The sequence below is a fragment of the Sus scrofa genome, chromosome 2, assembly GCF_054392235.1.
Source record: "Sus scrofa isolate SSC_HxYL_T2T_F1_AM1 chromosome 2, Sscrofa_HxYL_maternal_Yorkshire_Landrace_v2.0, whole genome shotgun sequence".
In the NCBI taxonomy this organism is placed as follows: Eukaryota; Metazoa; Chordata; class Mammalia; order Artiodactyla; family Suidae; genus Sus; species Sus scrofa.
In genome coordinates this window covers 52,855,983-52,871,034 of record NC_139384.1, presented here as the reverse complement: position 1 = coordinate 52,871,034, position 15,052 = coordinate 52,855,983, and the positions used below count along the sequence as shown (strand labels likewise).

At 42.2% G+C, this 15,052-nt stretch overlaps 1 protein-coding gene across 2 annotated transcripts in view; it reads left to right on the top strand.

Moving 5' to 3' along the window:
* The window catches only part of SWAP70 (switching B cell complex subunit SWAP70), an 83,134-nt gene that overhangs the window by 54,860 nt on the left and 13,222 nt on the right, over positions 1 to 15,052 (top strand). For both annotated transcript variants that reach the window (XR_014837301.1, XM_003122981.7), the window contains exons 4-7: positions 2,033 to 2,260; positions 4,048 to 4,194; positions 5,971 to 6,079; positions 8,992 to 9,173. Coding sequence is in view for 1 of the 2 variants with exons in the window: in XM_003122981.7 (XP_003123029.2) it covers positions 2,033 to 2,260; positions 4,048 to 4,194; positions 5,971 to 6,079; positions 8,992 to 9,173 (666 nt within the window). In the remaining variant the exon portion in view is untranslated. The remainder of the gene's footprint in view (positions 1 to 2,032; positions 2,261 to 4,047; positions 4,195 to 5,970; positions 6,080 to 8,991; positions 9,174 to 15,052) is intronic.

The following is a 15,052-nucleotide window of genomic DNA, read 5'->3' as shown; positions in this document are numbered from 1 at the left end:
TTAATCTGTAGCAGGTATTGGCAAACTACAGCTTGCTGGCTGAATGCAGCCCATAGCCTGTTTCTGGATAGCCCACATGCTAAGAATAGTTCTTACATGTTTAAAGGGTTGTTAAAACAAACAAGCTAACAACACCCCTAAATGAAGAACATGTACCAGCGATGTGCACAGGCTTAACTATTTTCTTTTCTTTCTTTCTTTTATTTGTTTTTTTGGGGGGGGGGGGGCTGCACCTGCGGCATATGGAAGTTCCCAGGCTAGGAGTCGAATCTGAGCTGCAGCTGCCGGCCTACGTCACAGCCACAGCAATGTGGGATCTGAGCCACATCTGAGACCTACACCACAGCTCACGGCAACGTCAGATCCTTAACCCACTGAGAGCAAGGCCAGGGATCAAACCAGCATCCTCATGGATACTATTCAGGTTCCCTTCCACTGCACCACAACAGGAACTCCTCAGGCTTAACTGTTTTCTAGCCAGCCCTTTACAGAGCATGCTTGGGATCTGTGGTGATGGTGGTATGGGAGTGTGAAATCTATAGTGGAACTTGGCCAGAAACATGCTAGACGTAGTAGGCAGGGGATGCTTATCAGGGACCAGAGGACACAGAGACTTGACCTGTGCCCTTTAGGCGGCAGGGAACCAGGGCGGGGTTTATGAAGGGGAAGTCAAAACAGGAGGCTTTTTGTCACTGATTTGATGTAAGGGATTGGGGAAAAGGATCCTGGCATGGATGAATCATGTTACTCCCAATTGAAATCAATAATAGGACAAGCCATTTGGAAGGTAGAGATGATTTTTTCAATTTTGGACATGTTGAGTTTGAGAGAACAATGTAGACTACCCCAGACTTTTCAGAAAATTAGTTCTTTTCAGTATTATTGCCTCACTGTTTTCTCTATTATTATTTCAATAGCAGTATTTTCTTTTTTTTTCTTGTCTTTTTTTTTTTTTTTTGTCTTTTTGCCTTTTCTTGAGCCACTCCCATGGCATATGGAGGTTCCCAGGCTAGGGGTCTAATCGGAGGTGTAGCCACCGGCCTACACCACAGCCACAGCAACGCAGGATCTGAGCCGCATCTGTGACCCACACCACAGCTCACAGCAATGCCAGATCCTTAACCCACTGAGCAAGGCCAGGGATCGAACCCGCAACCTCATGGTTTCTCGTCAGAATTGTTAACCACTGCACCACAATGGGAACTCCTCAATAGCAGTATTTTCTACTATTTTACTGTACACAGCTGTGTGTTTCAGGATTTAATAAGCCTTTCCAGCCTGGGCTAGTAATTCCTCCTTCTTTACAACATTGTCAGTGTTCTAGTGGGAAGAAGCAACATGAATTTCAAAAATTTGTAAATTGAGGACTAACTTGTACATACTGCTTTGAGATGCTTATTTATTTTAGTGTGTCAATATTGGTTCAGGGGAGTTCCTTTTGTGGCTCAGTGGTTAATGAACCCGACTAGTATCCATGAGGACGAGGGTTCAATCCTGGCCTTGCTCAGTGGGTTAAAGATCCAGTGTTGCCATGAGCTATAGTGTAGGTTGCAAATACAGCTCAGATCGAGCTGTGGCTGTGGTGTAGGCCAACAGCTACAGCTCTGATTTGACCCCTAGCTTGGGAACTTCCATATGCCGCGGTGTGGCTCTAAAAACACAAAAGACAAATATTGATTCAGTAAAATTAATATTCTGATATGTTGAAATTCAGCAGAGGGTAATCAGATCACATCAGTTTATGTATGATAGTGTATGTGTGTGGTTTGCTTTAGTTCTATATACAAATACGTGGTACTGTTAAAGGGGTCCTCCTTTTTAAAAATTCCTTTACTTGAAGGTAATATAGAAATCAGTAGCATTTTTTCCATATCCTTCTCCCTGGTAGTATCATCATTCTTTAAAGACATATTTTGGAATTATAAAAGAATATTTCCTGAATTCACCATATCAGTATAAATAATAAAGATACATACCTAAGTTAAAACAATTTTTTTGGCTAGGAAATAATACTTTTTTAATCTTTATATAGATTGAATACCTGCTTAAGAAACTTACAGAAGCTATGGGAGGAGGTTGGCAACAAGAACAATTTGAACATTATAAAATCAACTTTGATGACAGTAAAGATGGCCTTTCTGCATGGGAACTGATTGAGCTCATTGGAAATGGACAGTTTAGCAAAGGCATGGATCGGCAGACGGTGTCCATGGCAATTAATGAAGTTTTTAATGAGCTTATATTAGATGTTTTGAAACAGGTAAGAGTCCTGTAACACCGTTTCTCCTCACCTTTCGACTTTGACGTGTTTGAAATAAAACAAATTTTTCATCACAAAGATGAGTATAAGTCACTTATGCTTTTATACTGATTTAGGATAGGAATAAAGCTTCTCATTTTCCTTGTCTTGTGTTAGACTCTCTTTATAAAGAATCACCAGTGCCGTTTTCAAGTACAGTTAACTTTGAGAAGTTCGTCTTTTGAAGACCTGCTTAAATGATCACATTTCTAAAAGTACTTTGATTTCATGTGTATATCCATACTCATTCACCTTAAAGATCCCATAGTGTGTTGTTGTTGAGTGAAAAAAACAGATGGAGCAGCAAGTTCTTGTGGCCCCTTTTATGGAATAACTTGTGTATAGTGCTGCCCAGAGGATGAGTGCCAAAGTGTTATTGTATTATAATTATTATATATTATTTTTATCTATTATTATTATTATTTCATCTTTTTAGGGCCACCTCTGTGGCATTTGGAGGTTCCCAGGCTAGGGGTCGAATCGAAGCTATAATTGCTGGCCTACACTACAGCCACAGCAACGTGGGATCCGAGCCATGTCTGCAGCCTACACCACAGGTCACAGCAACGCTGGATCCTTAACCCACTGAGTGAGGCCAAGGATCAAACCTGCATCCTCATGGTTGCTAGTCAAATTCGTTTCTGCTGAGTCACAACGGGAACTCCTATATATTATTTTTATAAAATCAGAAAGATACCCTTTACTTTTGGGAAAAAAATACCTTTATATAGTAAAGTTGCATTTTTTTTTTTTTTTGGAGGTTTTTTGCCACACCCAGTTAATCCTCCCCACCTACTTTTGCCTCCTGTTATTATCTTGGAACAAATCCCAGGCATTTTATTTTATCTAAAAATATTCCAGTAGGTATCCCTAAATGATAAGGAATTAAAAAACCCTCACAGTGCTATTAATGTTCGGAGTCCTGAGTCTCTTATTATCTTTGTATAGCTTTTGGTGGGGAAGTGGGGAGTGGCTATCTCAGAGTGTCGAAATGTCTCTGTAAACTTTTTTTTTCTTTTTTCTTTTTCTTTTTTTTTTTTTTTTTTTTTGTCTTTTTGTCTTTTTAGGGCTGCACCTGAAGCATATGGAAGTTTCCAGGCTAGGGGTCTAATCGGAGCTGTTGCTGCCAGCCTACGCCAGAGCCACAGCAATGCAGGATCTAGCTGAGTCTATGACCTATACCACAGCTCACAGCAATGCCGCATCCTTTACCCACTGAGCAAGGCCAGGAATCGAACCCGAAACCTCATGGTTCCTGGTCGGATTCATTTCTGCTAAGCCACGACGGGAACTCCTGTAAACTTTTTTTTTTCTTTAAAGATTTTTATTTTTTCATTATAAGTTGATTTACAATGTCCTGCCAATTTCAGCTATACAATAAAGTGACTGAGTCATATATATGTGTGTATGTGTATACACACACACACATTCTTTTTCTCACATTATCCTCCATCATGCTCCATCACAAGTGACTAGATACATTTCCCTGTGCTATACAGCAGGACCTCATTGCTTATCCACTCCAAATGCAGTAGTTTGCCTCTGCATGTGCTTGCGTGAATTTGAGTGCAGTGCCCTGCCTTCATAGCTCCTCAAAGGGTTTATGATCCGCAAAGGGTAAGAACCATTGATATTCATGTATTGGTGACCCTACATCAGATCATGGAGTAGGCAAGAATATCAAGGAAGAGGTATTAGCTCTTATAAATAAAAGGACAGGCATTCATATCAGATTTAATCTTTCATAGGGTTACATGATGAAAAAAGGCCATAGACGGAAAAACTGGACCGAACGCTGGTTTGTACTAAAACCCAACATAATTTCTTACTATGTGAGTGAGGATCTGAAAGATAAGAAGGGAGACATTCTCTTGGATGAGAACTGCTGTGTGGAGGTGAGTCAACTGTTAACCTCTGTCCAGTGCTGCCCCCTGCTGTTCAAGTAGTTTATCTTCCATCTTCTAGACGCTAGAGCCTTAAAAGTAATCTTAAAATTTGCATTTCCAAAATAATATATGCTTACGGTTGCTATAATTTCTGAACCAAAACTTAAAGATACCTGACAAAAACTTTTTTTCTAATGTGAATTTATTTTTTTGTCTTATACTTGAGGACAAGGTATAGTGATTAATCTCATTTATTTGTACATTTAAGGAATCATTTATTGAATAAATGGAGTCATAAAAAAGGAAGTAAAGAAAAAAATTTCAGGATTTCCCATTTTGGTGCAGCAGAAACGAATCTGACTAAGAACCATGAGGTTTCAGGTTCGATCCCTGGCCTCACTCAGTGGATTAAGGATCTGGTGTTGCCTTGAGCTGTGGTGTAGGTCGCAGACGTGGCTTGGTTCCTGTGTTGTTGCAGATGTGACCCCTGATTAGACCCCTAGCCTGGGAACCTCCATATGCCACAGGTGTGGCCCTAAAAAAGCAAAAAAAAAGAAAGAAAGAAAGAAAGAAAAATTTTAGTAAGACAGTATTTGAAATCATGAATATGCCAGAAAATCTGGACCATTTTTGAGCGTAATAAATAGAACAAAAGAAGATGTGAGCGTTGCCATCGAATGGTTAGAGTGACTTTAGGATACTTTATTCACAGGGGCTAATTCTGTAAAGAAGTGAAGTCCTCAAGAACATAAAGTTTAGAATTTTTATTTTTATTTATTTATTTGGCCTTGCCATGGCTTATGGAAGTTCCTGGGCCAGGGATTGAACCCTCGCCCATAGCAGCAACCCAAGCTGCTGCAGTGACAACACTGGATCCTTAACCTCCTGCACAAGGGAACTCCGAGTTTTTAATTTATGTCTGATCTATGACCACATCTGTATTTGTTGAAAAACATTTGAAATACCTAAGATCCCATTCATAAATGATAAGATGTTTTGGTGGATGAAATGGTTCTGTATTAATGTCATAGGGTGTGCAGTGCCCAGTCAGGGGTCTTAGATTCAGCTAAACATGGAGACTCATACAAGATTACCATAAGCCGTACCAGTCTGCTTATAAGGATATGGCATGGGAGCCAGAGCTGGTCTGCCACAGCATCCCTGGTGCAAGGATAGGAGAGACGCATCTGGAAGGTGTGGGAATCACCCTGGGTTAGAAGCCTCATTTCTCATGGGAGTCAGTACCTACTGTGACAGGTACATGGGTGTATCCTCCAGGGTTCTTGTAAGAGGTGTGCTCAGGTACGAAGGTTGTTGCACTCAGGAAGGCCCAAAGCCTGGCCCATCAGGTGTTGCTGATTCTCCCAGTCTAGATGTAATATACTAACCAGGGGACATTTTTATTGTAAATAATGTCCTGGGGGCAGCAGTAGTAAATCAGTAATAACTCCTTTCTAGGTGCTTCTTGTGTAAATAATCAAGACTGAAATTAATCTAAGTGTGGTCTTTTTAGCACCACACTTGAAGCATATGGAAGTTCCCAGGCTAGGGAGTCGAATCAGAGCTACAGCTGCTGGCCTACACCGCAACCACAGCAACTTGGGGATCTGAGCCACATGTGCAACCTACACTACAGCTCATGGCATCGCCAGATGCTTAATCCACTGAGCAAAGCCAGAGATCCAACCCACGTCCTCATGGATACTAGTAGGGTTCATTAACTGCTGAGCCACTATGGGAACTCCTGGAAAAAATGCTAAAGACTCATCTTGCTTTCTATTTTAGTCCTTGCCTGACAGAGATGGAAAGAAGTGCCTTTTTCTCATAAAATGTTTTGATAAGACCTTCGAAATCAGTGCTTCAGATAAGAAGAAAAAGCAAGAGTGGATTCAGGGTAAGGTAATTTTTATTATCTGTCATGATATAACTTGAGAGCTCTGACTTGGTTTTGAATCTCATTAAAGATATGTAGCATTGTTTCCTCATAGTCTATAGTTATTTCTATGTGAAACATAGTAGCTAAAAAAAAAAAAAAAAATTGAGAGGAGTTCTCAAATTTTTCGTCGATATCGTTTGTCTAATGAACTTGTGGAGAAGTTATAAAATGGACATTTTAGGTTTTATTTACTCTTACTATTTAAAGAATATGGAATTTGCCCCCCCCCCTTTTTTTTTTGTCTTTTTTTGCTATTTCTTGGGCCACTCCCGCGGCATATGGAGGGTCCCAGGCTAGGGGTCTAATCGGAGCTGCGGCCACCAGCCTACGCCAGAGCCACAGCAATGCTGGATCCGAGCCGCGTCCTCGACCTACACCACAGCTCACGGCAACGCCGGGTCCTTAACCCACTGAGCAAGGGCAGGGACCGAACCCGGAACCTCATGGTTCCTAGTCGTATTCGTTAACCACTGCGACACGACGGGAACTCCTGGAATTTGCCCTTTTAAAGACCATAAAGAATTTTAAAATGGCCCTTTTGAGTATTTAGTAATTATGTAAAACAAAAGAGGAATTATGCAGTAGCTTTTGACCTACTTCAAGTACTTTTCAAGATCTGTTGCTTTCAAAAGAAATCACTAGTTTCAAATAATTCAACTTTTACCTAAACTTTTATTTCAAATAATTGAACAATTTTTTTTCAAATAATTGAACAAATCAACATAAAATCTTTTGATTTCATGATTTTTAAACTAAAGTACCACTCCAAAATTAGAGAAGAATGAAACTCTGCATTCGTGGTTTTCTTTTTTCATCATGGAAGGGGAGTCTGAATATTATATTCTTGAACATAGATAAAATTGTTCTATTGAAAAATTGTGGTCATTTTGATGTGGTTTCAGAGTTTAAGGCAAATCTACCTGGTTCTGAATCCTCTTTTCTGTGTTGCTGTGGGTGAGTTGGGACTTCTGTGTCAGCTTTCCTCCTCTGTGGAATGGGGCTAATAACAGGAGCTACCTCTTAGGGTTGTTGTGAAGGTTAGTAACTAGATAATGAAGATATGCTTGCATATCTTTAAAAAATGACACAGCATTGCAAAAATGTTTGTAATAGAGTGCAAATAACTTAAATGTCCCTTAATTGGGGAATGGTTGAACAGTTTCTGGTACAGCTACACAATGGAGAATGGCATAGTACTTTATATCTAGTGCTGTATGTGCTGATATGGACAGCTCTCCAAGATAAAGTAAGTGGGCAAAGCAAAGGTCTGAGGGTGTGTTATGCCAACATATGTGTCCACAGAAGGTGGAGGGCATATGCATATGTTTATTTGTGTAGCCTTTAAATACCTCAGGAAAGATACACAAGAAATTTTTAGCATTAGTTGTGGAGTGGGGAGTTCAGTCCTTGGGGATAGTAGAATGGAGACTTCATCTATGTCCCTTCACATTTTTAGATTTGAAGAGTGTGAAATTATTCCCTATTTAAATAATTGAAGGGTTTCTTGGTGGCTCAGCAGGTTAAGGATCCAGTGTTGTCACTGCTGCAGCATGGATCACTGCTGTGGCATGGATTTGATCCCTGGCTTGGGACCTTCTGCATGTCTCAGGCACAACTGGAAAGAAAAAAAAAAAGAGAGAGAGAGAAATTGAAACAAGCAGGAAAGAAATCAGACTTCATATGAGGATTAGATAATGCGGGAGATCCCAGTGTGGCTCACTGAGTTAGGAACCTGGCATAGTATCCATGAGGATGTGGGTACCATCCCTGGCCTCGCTCAGTAGGTTAAGGATCCAGTGTTGCAGCAAGCTGCGGCATAGGTTGCAGATGTGGTTCAGATCCAGTGCTGCCTGGCTGTGGTGTAGCCATCACCTGCAACTCTGATTCAGCCCCTAGCCCGGGAATTTCCATATGCCACAGGTGTGGCCATTAGAAACTAAATAATGCATATAAAGGGTGTGTGTGTGTGTGTGTGTGTGTGTGTATATACATATTTGTATAGCCCTTAAATATCTCAGGAAAGATACGCAAGAAATTTTTAGCATTAGTTGTGGAATGGGGAGCCCAGTACTGGGGTGATAGGAGAAGAATGGGGATAGCAAGTGCTAATGGTAACTGCAGGTATCATTATCACCTCAGGGAGGGAGTGTAGAGGCAGATGGTTTCATAAGGCTTTGATGAGAAGCAGGTAAACACAGCAGGTAGCAAATCAGATACCAGGAACTCTGAATCCTAGTCCTTTCTACGTCTTGTTCTTATTTGGCCTTTTGGGAAGTTGAGAGAAGGGAGTTGAAAGTATTGTTTTAAGTTCCTCACATGTGTGTCAGATTTTCTCAAATCAAACAACGGTTTAAGCACAGACAGGCAGTTATGGAACCCTGGAGCCAGGAGGGACCTCAGAGATGATCTCTCTGATTTTAGAGATGAGAAGCCAATTCTGTTAAGAAGTTCTGTGTCTTGGGAGTTCCCGTCATGGCTCAGTGCATAATGATCCTGACTAGGATCCTTGAGGATGCAGGTTGGATCCCTGGCCTTGCTCAGTGGGTTAAGGACCTGGCATTGTCGTGAGCTGTGGTGTAGGTCACAGCTCGGATCCTGAGTTGCTGTGGCTGTGGTGCAGGCCTGAGCTACAGTTCTGATTCAACCCCTAGCCTGGGAACCTCCATCTGCCACGGTTGCGGCCCTAAAAAGACATACGCCAAAAAAAAAAAAAAAAAAGAGGTTCTGTGACTTGCTCACAGCCACACCACTGCTTAGTGGCTAGATCAGAATCTATCCTGGGGCTTTGATTTTCTTCCCACTATGCCATTTATTGTTAGGCTCACAGAGACTAAGGGGTCCTCCTCTTTTTTCTCCTACATCTTTCACAGCCATCCAGTCTACCATCCATCTGCTGAAGCTGGGCAGCCCCCCACCACACAAAGAAGCCCGCCAGCGTCGAAAAGAACTCCGGAAGAAGCTGCTGGCTGAGCAGGAGGAGCTGGAGCGACAAATGAAGGAGCTCCAGGTGGCAAACGAAAACAAGCAGCAGGAGCTGGAGGCAGTGAGGAAGGTAGGGGTGGACCTCAGCCGGGCTCTCACTTCACTGCTGAAGCCACAGCTGCCTTATCTACCAGCTTTGGTTCTGCCAAGACTAGTTAATGCAGCTGTAGGGAGATGTTTTGAGTAAACTGTGCTCGCAGGAAGTGTATCTAGACCACTACTGGGACACGCTGGTTTCTCAACCCTTGAGAGTATGAGGGTCTCAGGGCAGCCTTTCATTGATTAGAGAAGACAGTATATGAATTTTGTCAGAGAAAGACGAGGAATTATAATCCCCTCAGGATGTCAAGGTCCCTTTCGGTGAACTGGACGGGATCGATTGCTTTTTTCAGTTTTCCCCCTTAGCTCCCATCTTGACTCATGAGGATCTTGGAAGACCCTTAGTGTTGGAATTGTGGGTTTTGGAGTTCCTGTCGTGGCTCAGCAGGAACTAACATCCATGAGAATGCAGGCTCGATCCCTGGCCTTGCTCAATGGGATAAGGATCCAGAGTTGCCATGAGCTGTGGTGTAGGTCGCAGAGGCGGCTCGGATCTGGTGTTGCTGTGACTGTGGCATAGGCCAGAGGCTATAGCTCCGATTCCATCCCTAGCCTGGAAACTTCCACATGCCATGGTTGCGGCCCTAAAAAGACATAAGACAAAACAAAAGAAGAGGTTCGGTGACTTGCTCACGGCTCTAAAAAGACAAAAAAAAAAAAAAAAAAGGAGGGAAGGAAGAAATAATGGGTTTTACTTATTATTTGGAGTCAAAGATACTTTCTGGGTCAGCTGCTTCTTCCATATCAGGGCTAGGAGGCCAGGTACCACCGGGTGTGTGGGATAGTTGACATTCACTGGGAAATCTTGTTCTTGCTTGTGTATGTCATGGTTCTGGGCATGGTCTTTATGTGGGGCACCTTTAGGTTGAGCCTGTCTGCCTTGAATTAGTGTGCACCTGCTAACCACAAGCTCAGGTACGCTCTTATGTCTTCCTGTGTAGCACCTGTGCCCTGGGATGTGGGGATTCTTCATAGTTTAAGACCCCACATTCCTGGTGGGGTTCTCCCTTTGCAGCCCCTGAAATTGCAACACTGCTGATCACAGCAGGATCTCCAGAAAATAAAGCCTTTTCCCCGCAGTGGGTTAAGGATCTGGCGTTTCTGCCACAACATGGGTTTGAACCCCGACATGGCATAGTGGGTTAAGAATCTGCATTGCTGCAGCTGCAGCATAGGTTGCAGTTGTGGCTCAGATTTGATCCCTGGCCTGGGAACTTCTATATGCCACAGGTGTGGCCAAAAAAATATTTTTCTACTAGTTTTACAGCCTTAGGAGCCATATGGGTGTACAATCTTAGAAACGGTGGTTCCTGTTTAGCACACCTACTTTCTAAAAACAGCTCCCAGGTCTTGTGCTCTCCCCTCTCTTGCACCTTGCCTCTTTACACTGCCTTACATTTTCTTTAAAAACTCCCTTAATGGGCTGGGATAAACACGCCTCCTCCATCCACTGTGCATATAGCAGAAGTGTTATGGAGAGGAGTGGGATGGGGAGCTGGGCTTGGTGTCCTTCTTTGGTGATTTTGAAAAATTAGGAAGTAGGTCATAACAGAGGAGAGAATGAAATATACATATACAAATAATTGCATATACAAATTGCATATACAAATAATTATCAAGTGAAGACCCCTGAAACGTCTAATCCAGGTTAAATAGAATATTGCCAGTGTTTTAGAAGCTCTGGTACCCTTTTTTGTCTTTCTTTCTTTTGTGTTTTTAGGGCTATACCTGCAGCATATGGAGGTTCCCAGTCTAGGGGTTGAATCAGAGCTGTAGTGCTGGCCTGTGCCACAGCCACAGCCACAACAACTCGGGATCTGAGCCGAGTCTGCAACCTACATCACAGCTCACAGCAACTGCAAGATTCTTAACCCACTGAGCGAGGGAGGCCAGGGATCCATCCTGCATCCTCATGGATACTACTCGGGTTCATTAACCACTGAGCTATGACAGGAACTCCTCTTTCTTTCTTTTTAATTAAAAAAAAAAAAAAAATCAGGGAGTTCCCGTCGTGGCGCAGTGGTTAACGAATCCGACTAGGAACCATGAGGTTGCGGGTTCGGTCCCTGCCCTTGCTCAGTGGGTTAACAATCTGGCGTTGCTGTGAGCTGTGGTATAGCATAGGTCGCAGACGAGGCTTGGATCCTGTGTTGCTGTGGCTCTGGCTTAGGCTGGGGGCTACAGCTCCGATTCAACCCCTAGCCTGGGAACCTCTATATGCCGTGGGAGCGGCCCAAAGAAATAGCAAAAAAAAAAAAAAAAAAAATCAGTACAGACAGTACAAACAGTAAGATTCATGGTTTATGTATATAAATTGGCCGTAGTACCAATTCCAACATGTGTGTTTGTGGGGGGGTGCCCCAGACACTAGCTGGGTGTCAGAGAATTGAACTCAGTTCTGATCCTGTCTGCCAGTTTTGTAGGGTAATGTTTTCAATCAAACTGGAAAAGTATTCAGTCGTTATTTCTTCCAATATTTTTCCTACTCTTTTCCCTCTTTCTTCTCCTTTAGATACTCCTGTTACGTGAATGTTGATGTCCTTAACAGTGTCCCACATTTTTCTGAGGGAACTTTCTTTTCTGTTCTTGAGAATACATAATTTCTATCACTCTATCTTTGATTGATTCTTTTTTAGTTCTTTATTTTTTTAAGGGCCACAAGTGTGGCATATGGAGGTTCCCAGGTTAGGGGTCAAATCGGAGCTGCACCTGCTGGCATACACCACAGCCACAGCAACGAGGGATCCAAGTTGTGTCTGTGACCTACACCACACAGGGCAGCACCAGATACTTAACCCACTGAGCGAGGCCAGGGAGCTAACCCTCATCCTCATGGATCCTAGTCAGGTTTGTTGAGCCACAACAGAAACTCCTGTCTTTGATTCTTATAGCCCAAATGTATGGGTGAGGACCTCTAGTGAATTTTTCATTTCAATTACTTTTTATCTCCAGAATTTCCATTTGGTATTTTTTAAAATGTGTTTTTTTTTTGTTTGTTTTTTTTTTTTTTTACTGTTGTGTCATCTGTTTGATGGGATATCATCATGTCAACTATGCCTTCCTTAAGAATGGTTTCTTAAGCTCTTTGAACATATAATAACTTCTTTGAAGTCTTTACTAAATCCAGCATCTGGGCCCCATCAAAGGCGGTTTCTAGGAGTTCCTTGGTGGCTCAGTGGGTTAAGGACTCAGCATTGCCACTGCTGCGGCTCTGGTTATTGCTGTGGTGCAGGGAGCTTCCTCATGCCATGGGCGCAGCCCCCCAAAAAAGGCATTTTTATATTGCTTGTTTTTTTTCCCTTGTGTATGAGTCACTTTTCTTTTGCTTTGCACATCTCAAAAGTTCTTGTTGAAAACTGGACTTTTTTTTTTTTTTTTTTTTTTTTAATTTTATGGCCATGCCCATGGCACATAGAAGTTTCTGGGCCAGAGATTGAATACGAGCCGCAGCTATGACAACTGCAGGAACTCTGAAAACTGGATATTTTGATTTTTTTGTCTTTTTTTTTAGGGCTGCACCCAAGGCATATGGAGGTTCCTAGGCTAGGGGTCTTATCGGAGCTGTAGCTTCCGGCCTATACCACAGCCATACCAACACCAGATCCGAGCCACCTCTGGGACCTACACCTTGGCTCACAGCAACACTGGATCTTTAACCCACTGAACAAGGCCAGGGATCGAACCCGCAACCTCATGGTGCCTAGTCAGACTTATTTCCGCTGTGCCACAACGGGAACTCCAAAACTGGACATTTTAGATGGTATATTGTAGCGACTCATAGCGTCCTCCCCTCCCCAAAGGGGTTGTCATTATTTGCTCATTTGTTTAGTGACTTGGCTGGGCTCTTTCAGGGAAGCCTGTTCTCCTCATGGTATGTAGCCTCTGTCTGTCCTCTGAAGTCCAATCTCAGGCATGTACACAATGCCGTGGGATGGCCAAGGTGTCAGCAGGGCTTTTTTTTGTTTGTTTTTGCATATTCTTTTCTTTTAATTTTATAATGATTTTAAAATGATTTTTTCTTCCTTTTTAAAATTTTTATAATGATTTTTATTTTTTCCAACACTGGTGTATAGTTTTCTGTCGATTTTCTACCGTATAGCAAGGTGACCCAGTCAAACATACATGTATACATTCTTTTTTCTCACATTATCATGCTCCATCATAAGGGATTAGATACAGTTCCCAATGCTATACTGCAGAATCTCATTGCCTATTCACTCCAAAAGCAATAGTTTGCATCTATTAACCCCAAATTCCCAATCCATCCCACTCCTTCCCCCTCTCCCTTGGCAACCACAAGTCTATTCTCCAAGTCCATGATTTTCTTTTCTATGGAAAGGTTCATTTGTGCTGTATATTAGATTCCAGATATAAGCGATATCATATGGTATTTGTCCTTCTCTTTCTGACTTACTTCACTTAGTATGAGAGTCTCTAGTTCCATCCATGTTGCTGCAACTTCTTAATCCAATCATCTGTTGATGGACATTTAGGTTGTTTCCATGTTTTTCTTGTATTCTTAAGTACAATTTTTAAAGGTTACACTCCATTTACAGTTATTACAGAATATTGGCTATATTCCCTGTGTTGTACAGTACATCCCTAAGCCTATCTTACATCCAGTAATTTGTTATTTCCCACTCCATCACCCCTATATTGCCCCTCCTTCTGTCTCCCCACTGGTAACTGTGAGTTTGTTCAGTATATCTGTGAGCCTTCCTCTTTTCTGTTGTATTCGCTAGTTGTATGTTTTAGATTCCACATCAGAGTGATATCATACAGTGTATTAAGTAGTATTCTGGGGTGTGTGTGTGTGTGTGTGTGTGTGTGTGTGTGTGTGTACACCCTATCTTCATTATCCAGTCTTCGGTTGCTTCCATATCTTGGCAGTTGTAAATAATGCTGCTATGAACATTGGAATGCATTAATATTTTTGTTTTTCTTGGGTATATATCCAGGAGTGGGATTGCTGGTTCATATGATAGTTCTGTTTTTAGTTTTCCGAGAAACTTCCATACTGCTTTGCAAAGTGGCTTCACGAATTTACATTCCCACCAACTTACATTCATCAATTTACTGTGTACAAGGGTTTGGTTTGGTTTTTTGATATTGAGTTCCATGAGCTGTTTGTATAATGTTGGCTTCAATCCCTTATTGGTCGTATCATTTGCAAATATTTTCTCTCATTCAGTAGGTTGTCATTTCATTTTGTCAATGGTTTTCTTTGCTGTGTAAAAGCTTTTAAGTTTAATTAGGTCCCATTTGTTTATTTATTTATTTTTTTGGTTTTTTCAGGCCACACTTGAAGCATGTGGCGGTTCCCAGGCTAGGGGTCAAATCAGAGCTCCAGCCGCTGGTCTATGGCACAGCCACCACAGCACGGGATCCGAGCCGTGTCAGCTAGAGCTCACAGCCATGCCGCCAGATCCTTAACCCACTGAGCAAGGCCAGGGATCAAACCCACATCCTTATGGTTCCTAGTCTGGTTTGTTAACCACTGAGCCACAAAGGGCACTCCCCATTCATTAATTTTTTATTGCCTTTACTCTGGGAGATGAAGCCAAAAAAATGTTTCTGTGGTTTATGTCAAAGAGTGTCCTGCCTATGTTTTCCTCTAGGTGTTTTATAGTATCTGGTCTTGGATTTCAGTCTTTAATCCAGTTTGAGTTTATTTTTGTGTATGGCAGCAGGGCTCTGTCTCGGATCTCCTGGTTAAGCTGGCTGCCTTTGTTGGTATCACACCCTGCTGTGCATCTCGCAGTGATTGCGCAGCGATTGCTCTTTTGTTTTTGACAATGCCCTGGAGCCTAAACTTGCCCCACAGAATGATACTTAAATTCTGGCCCACCC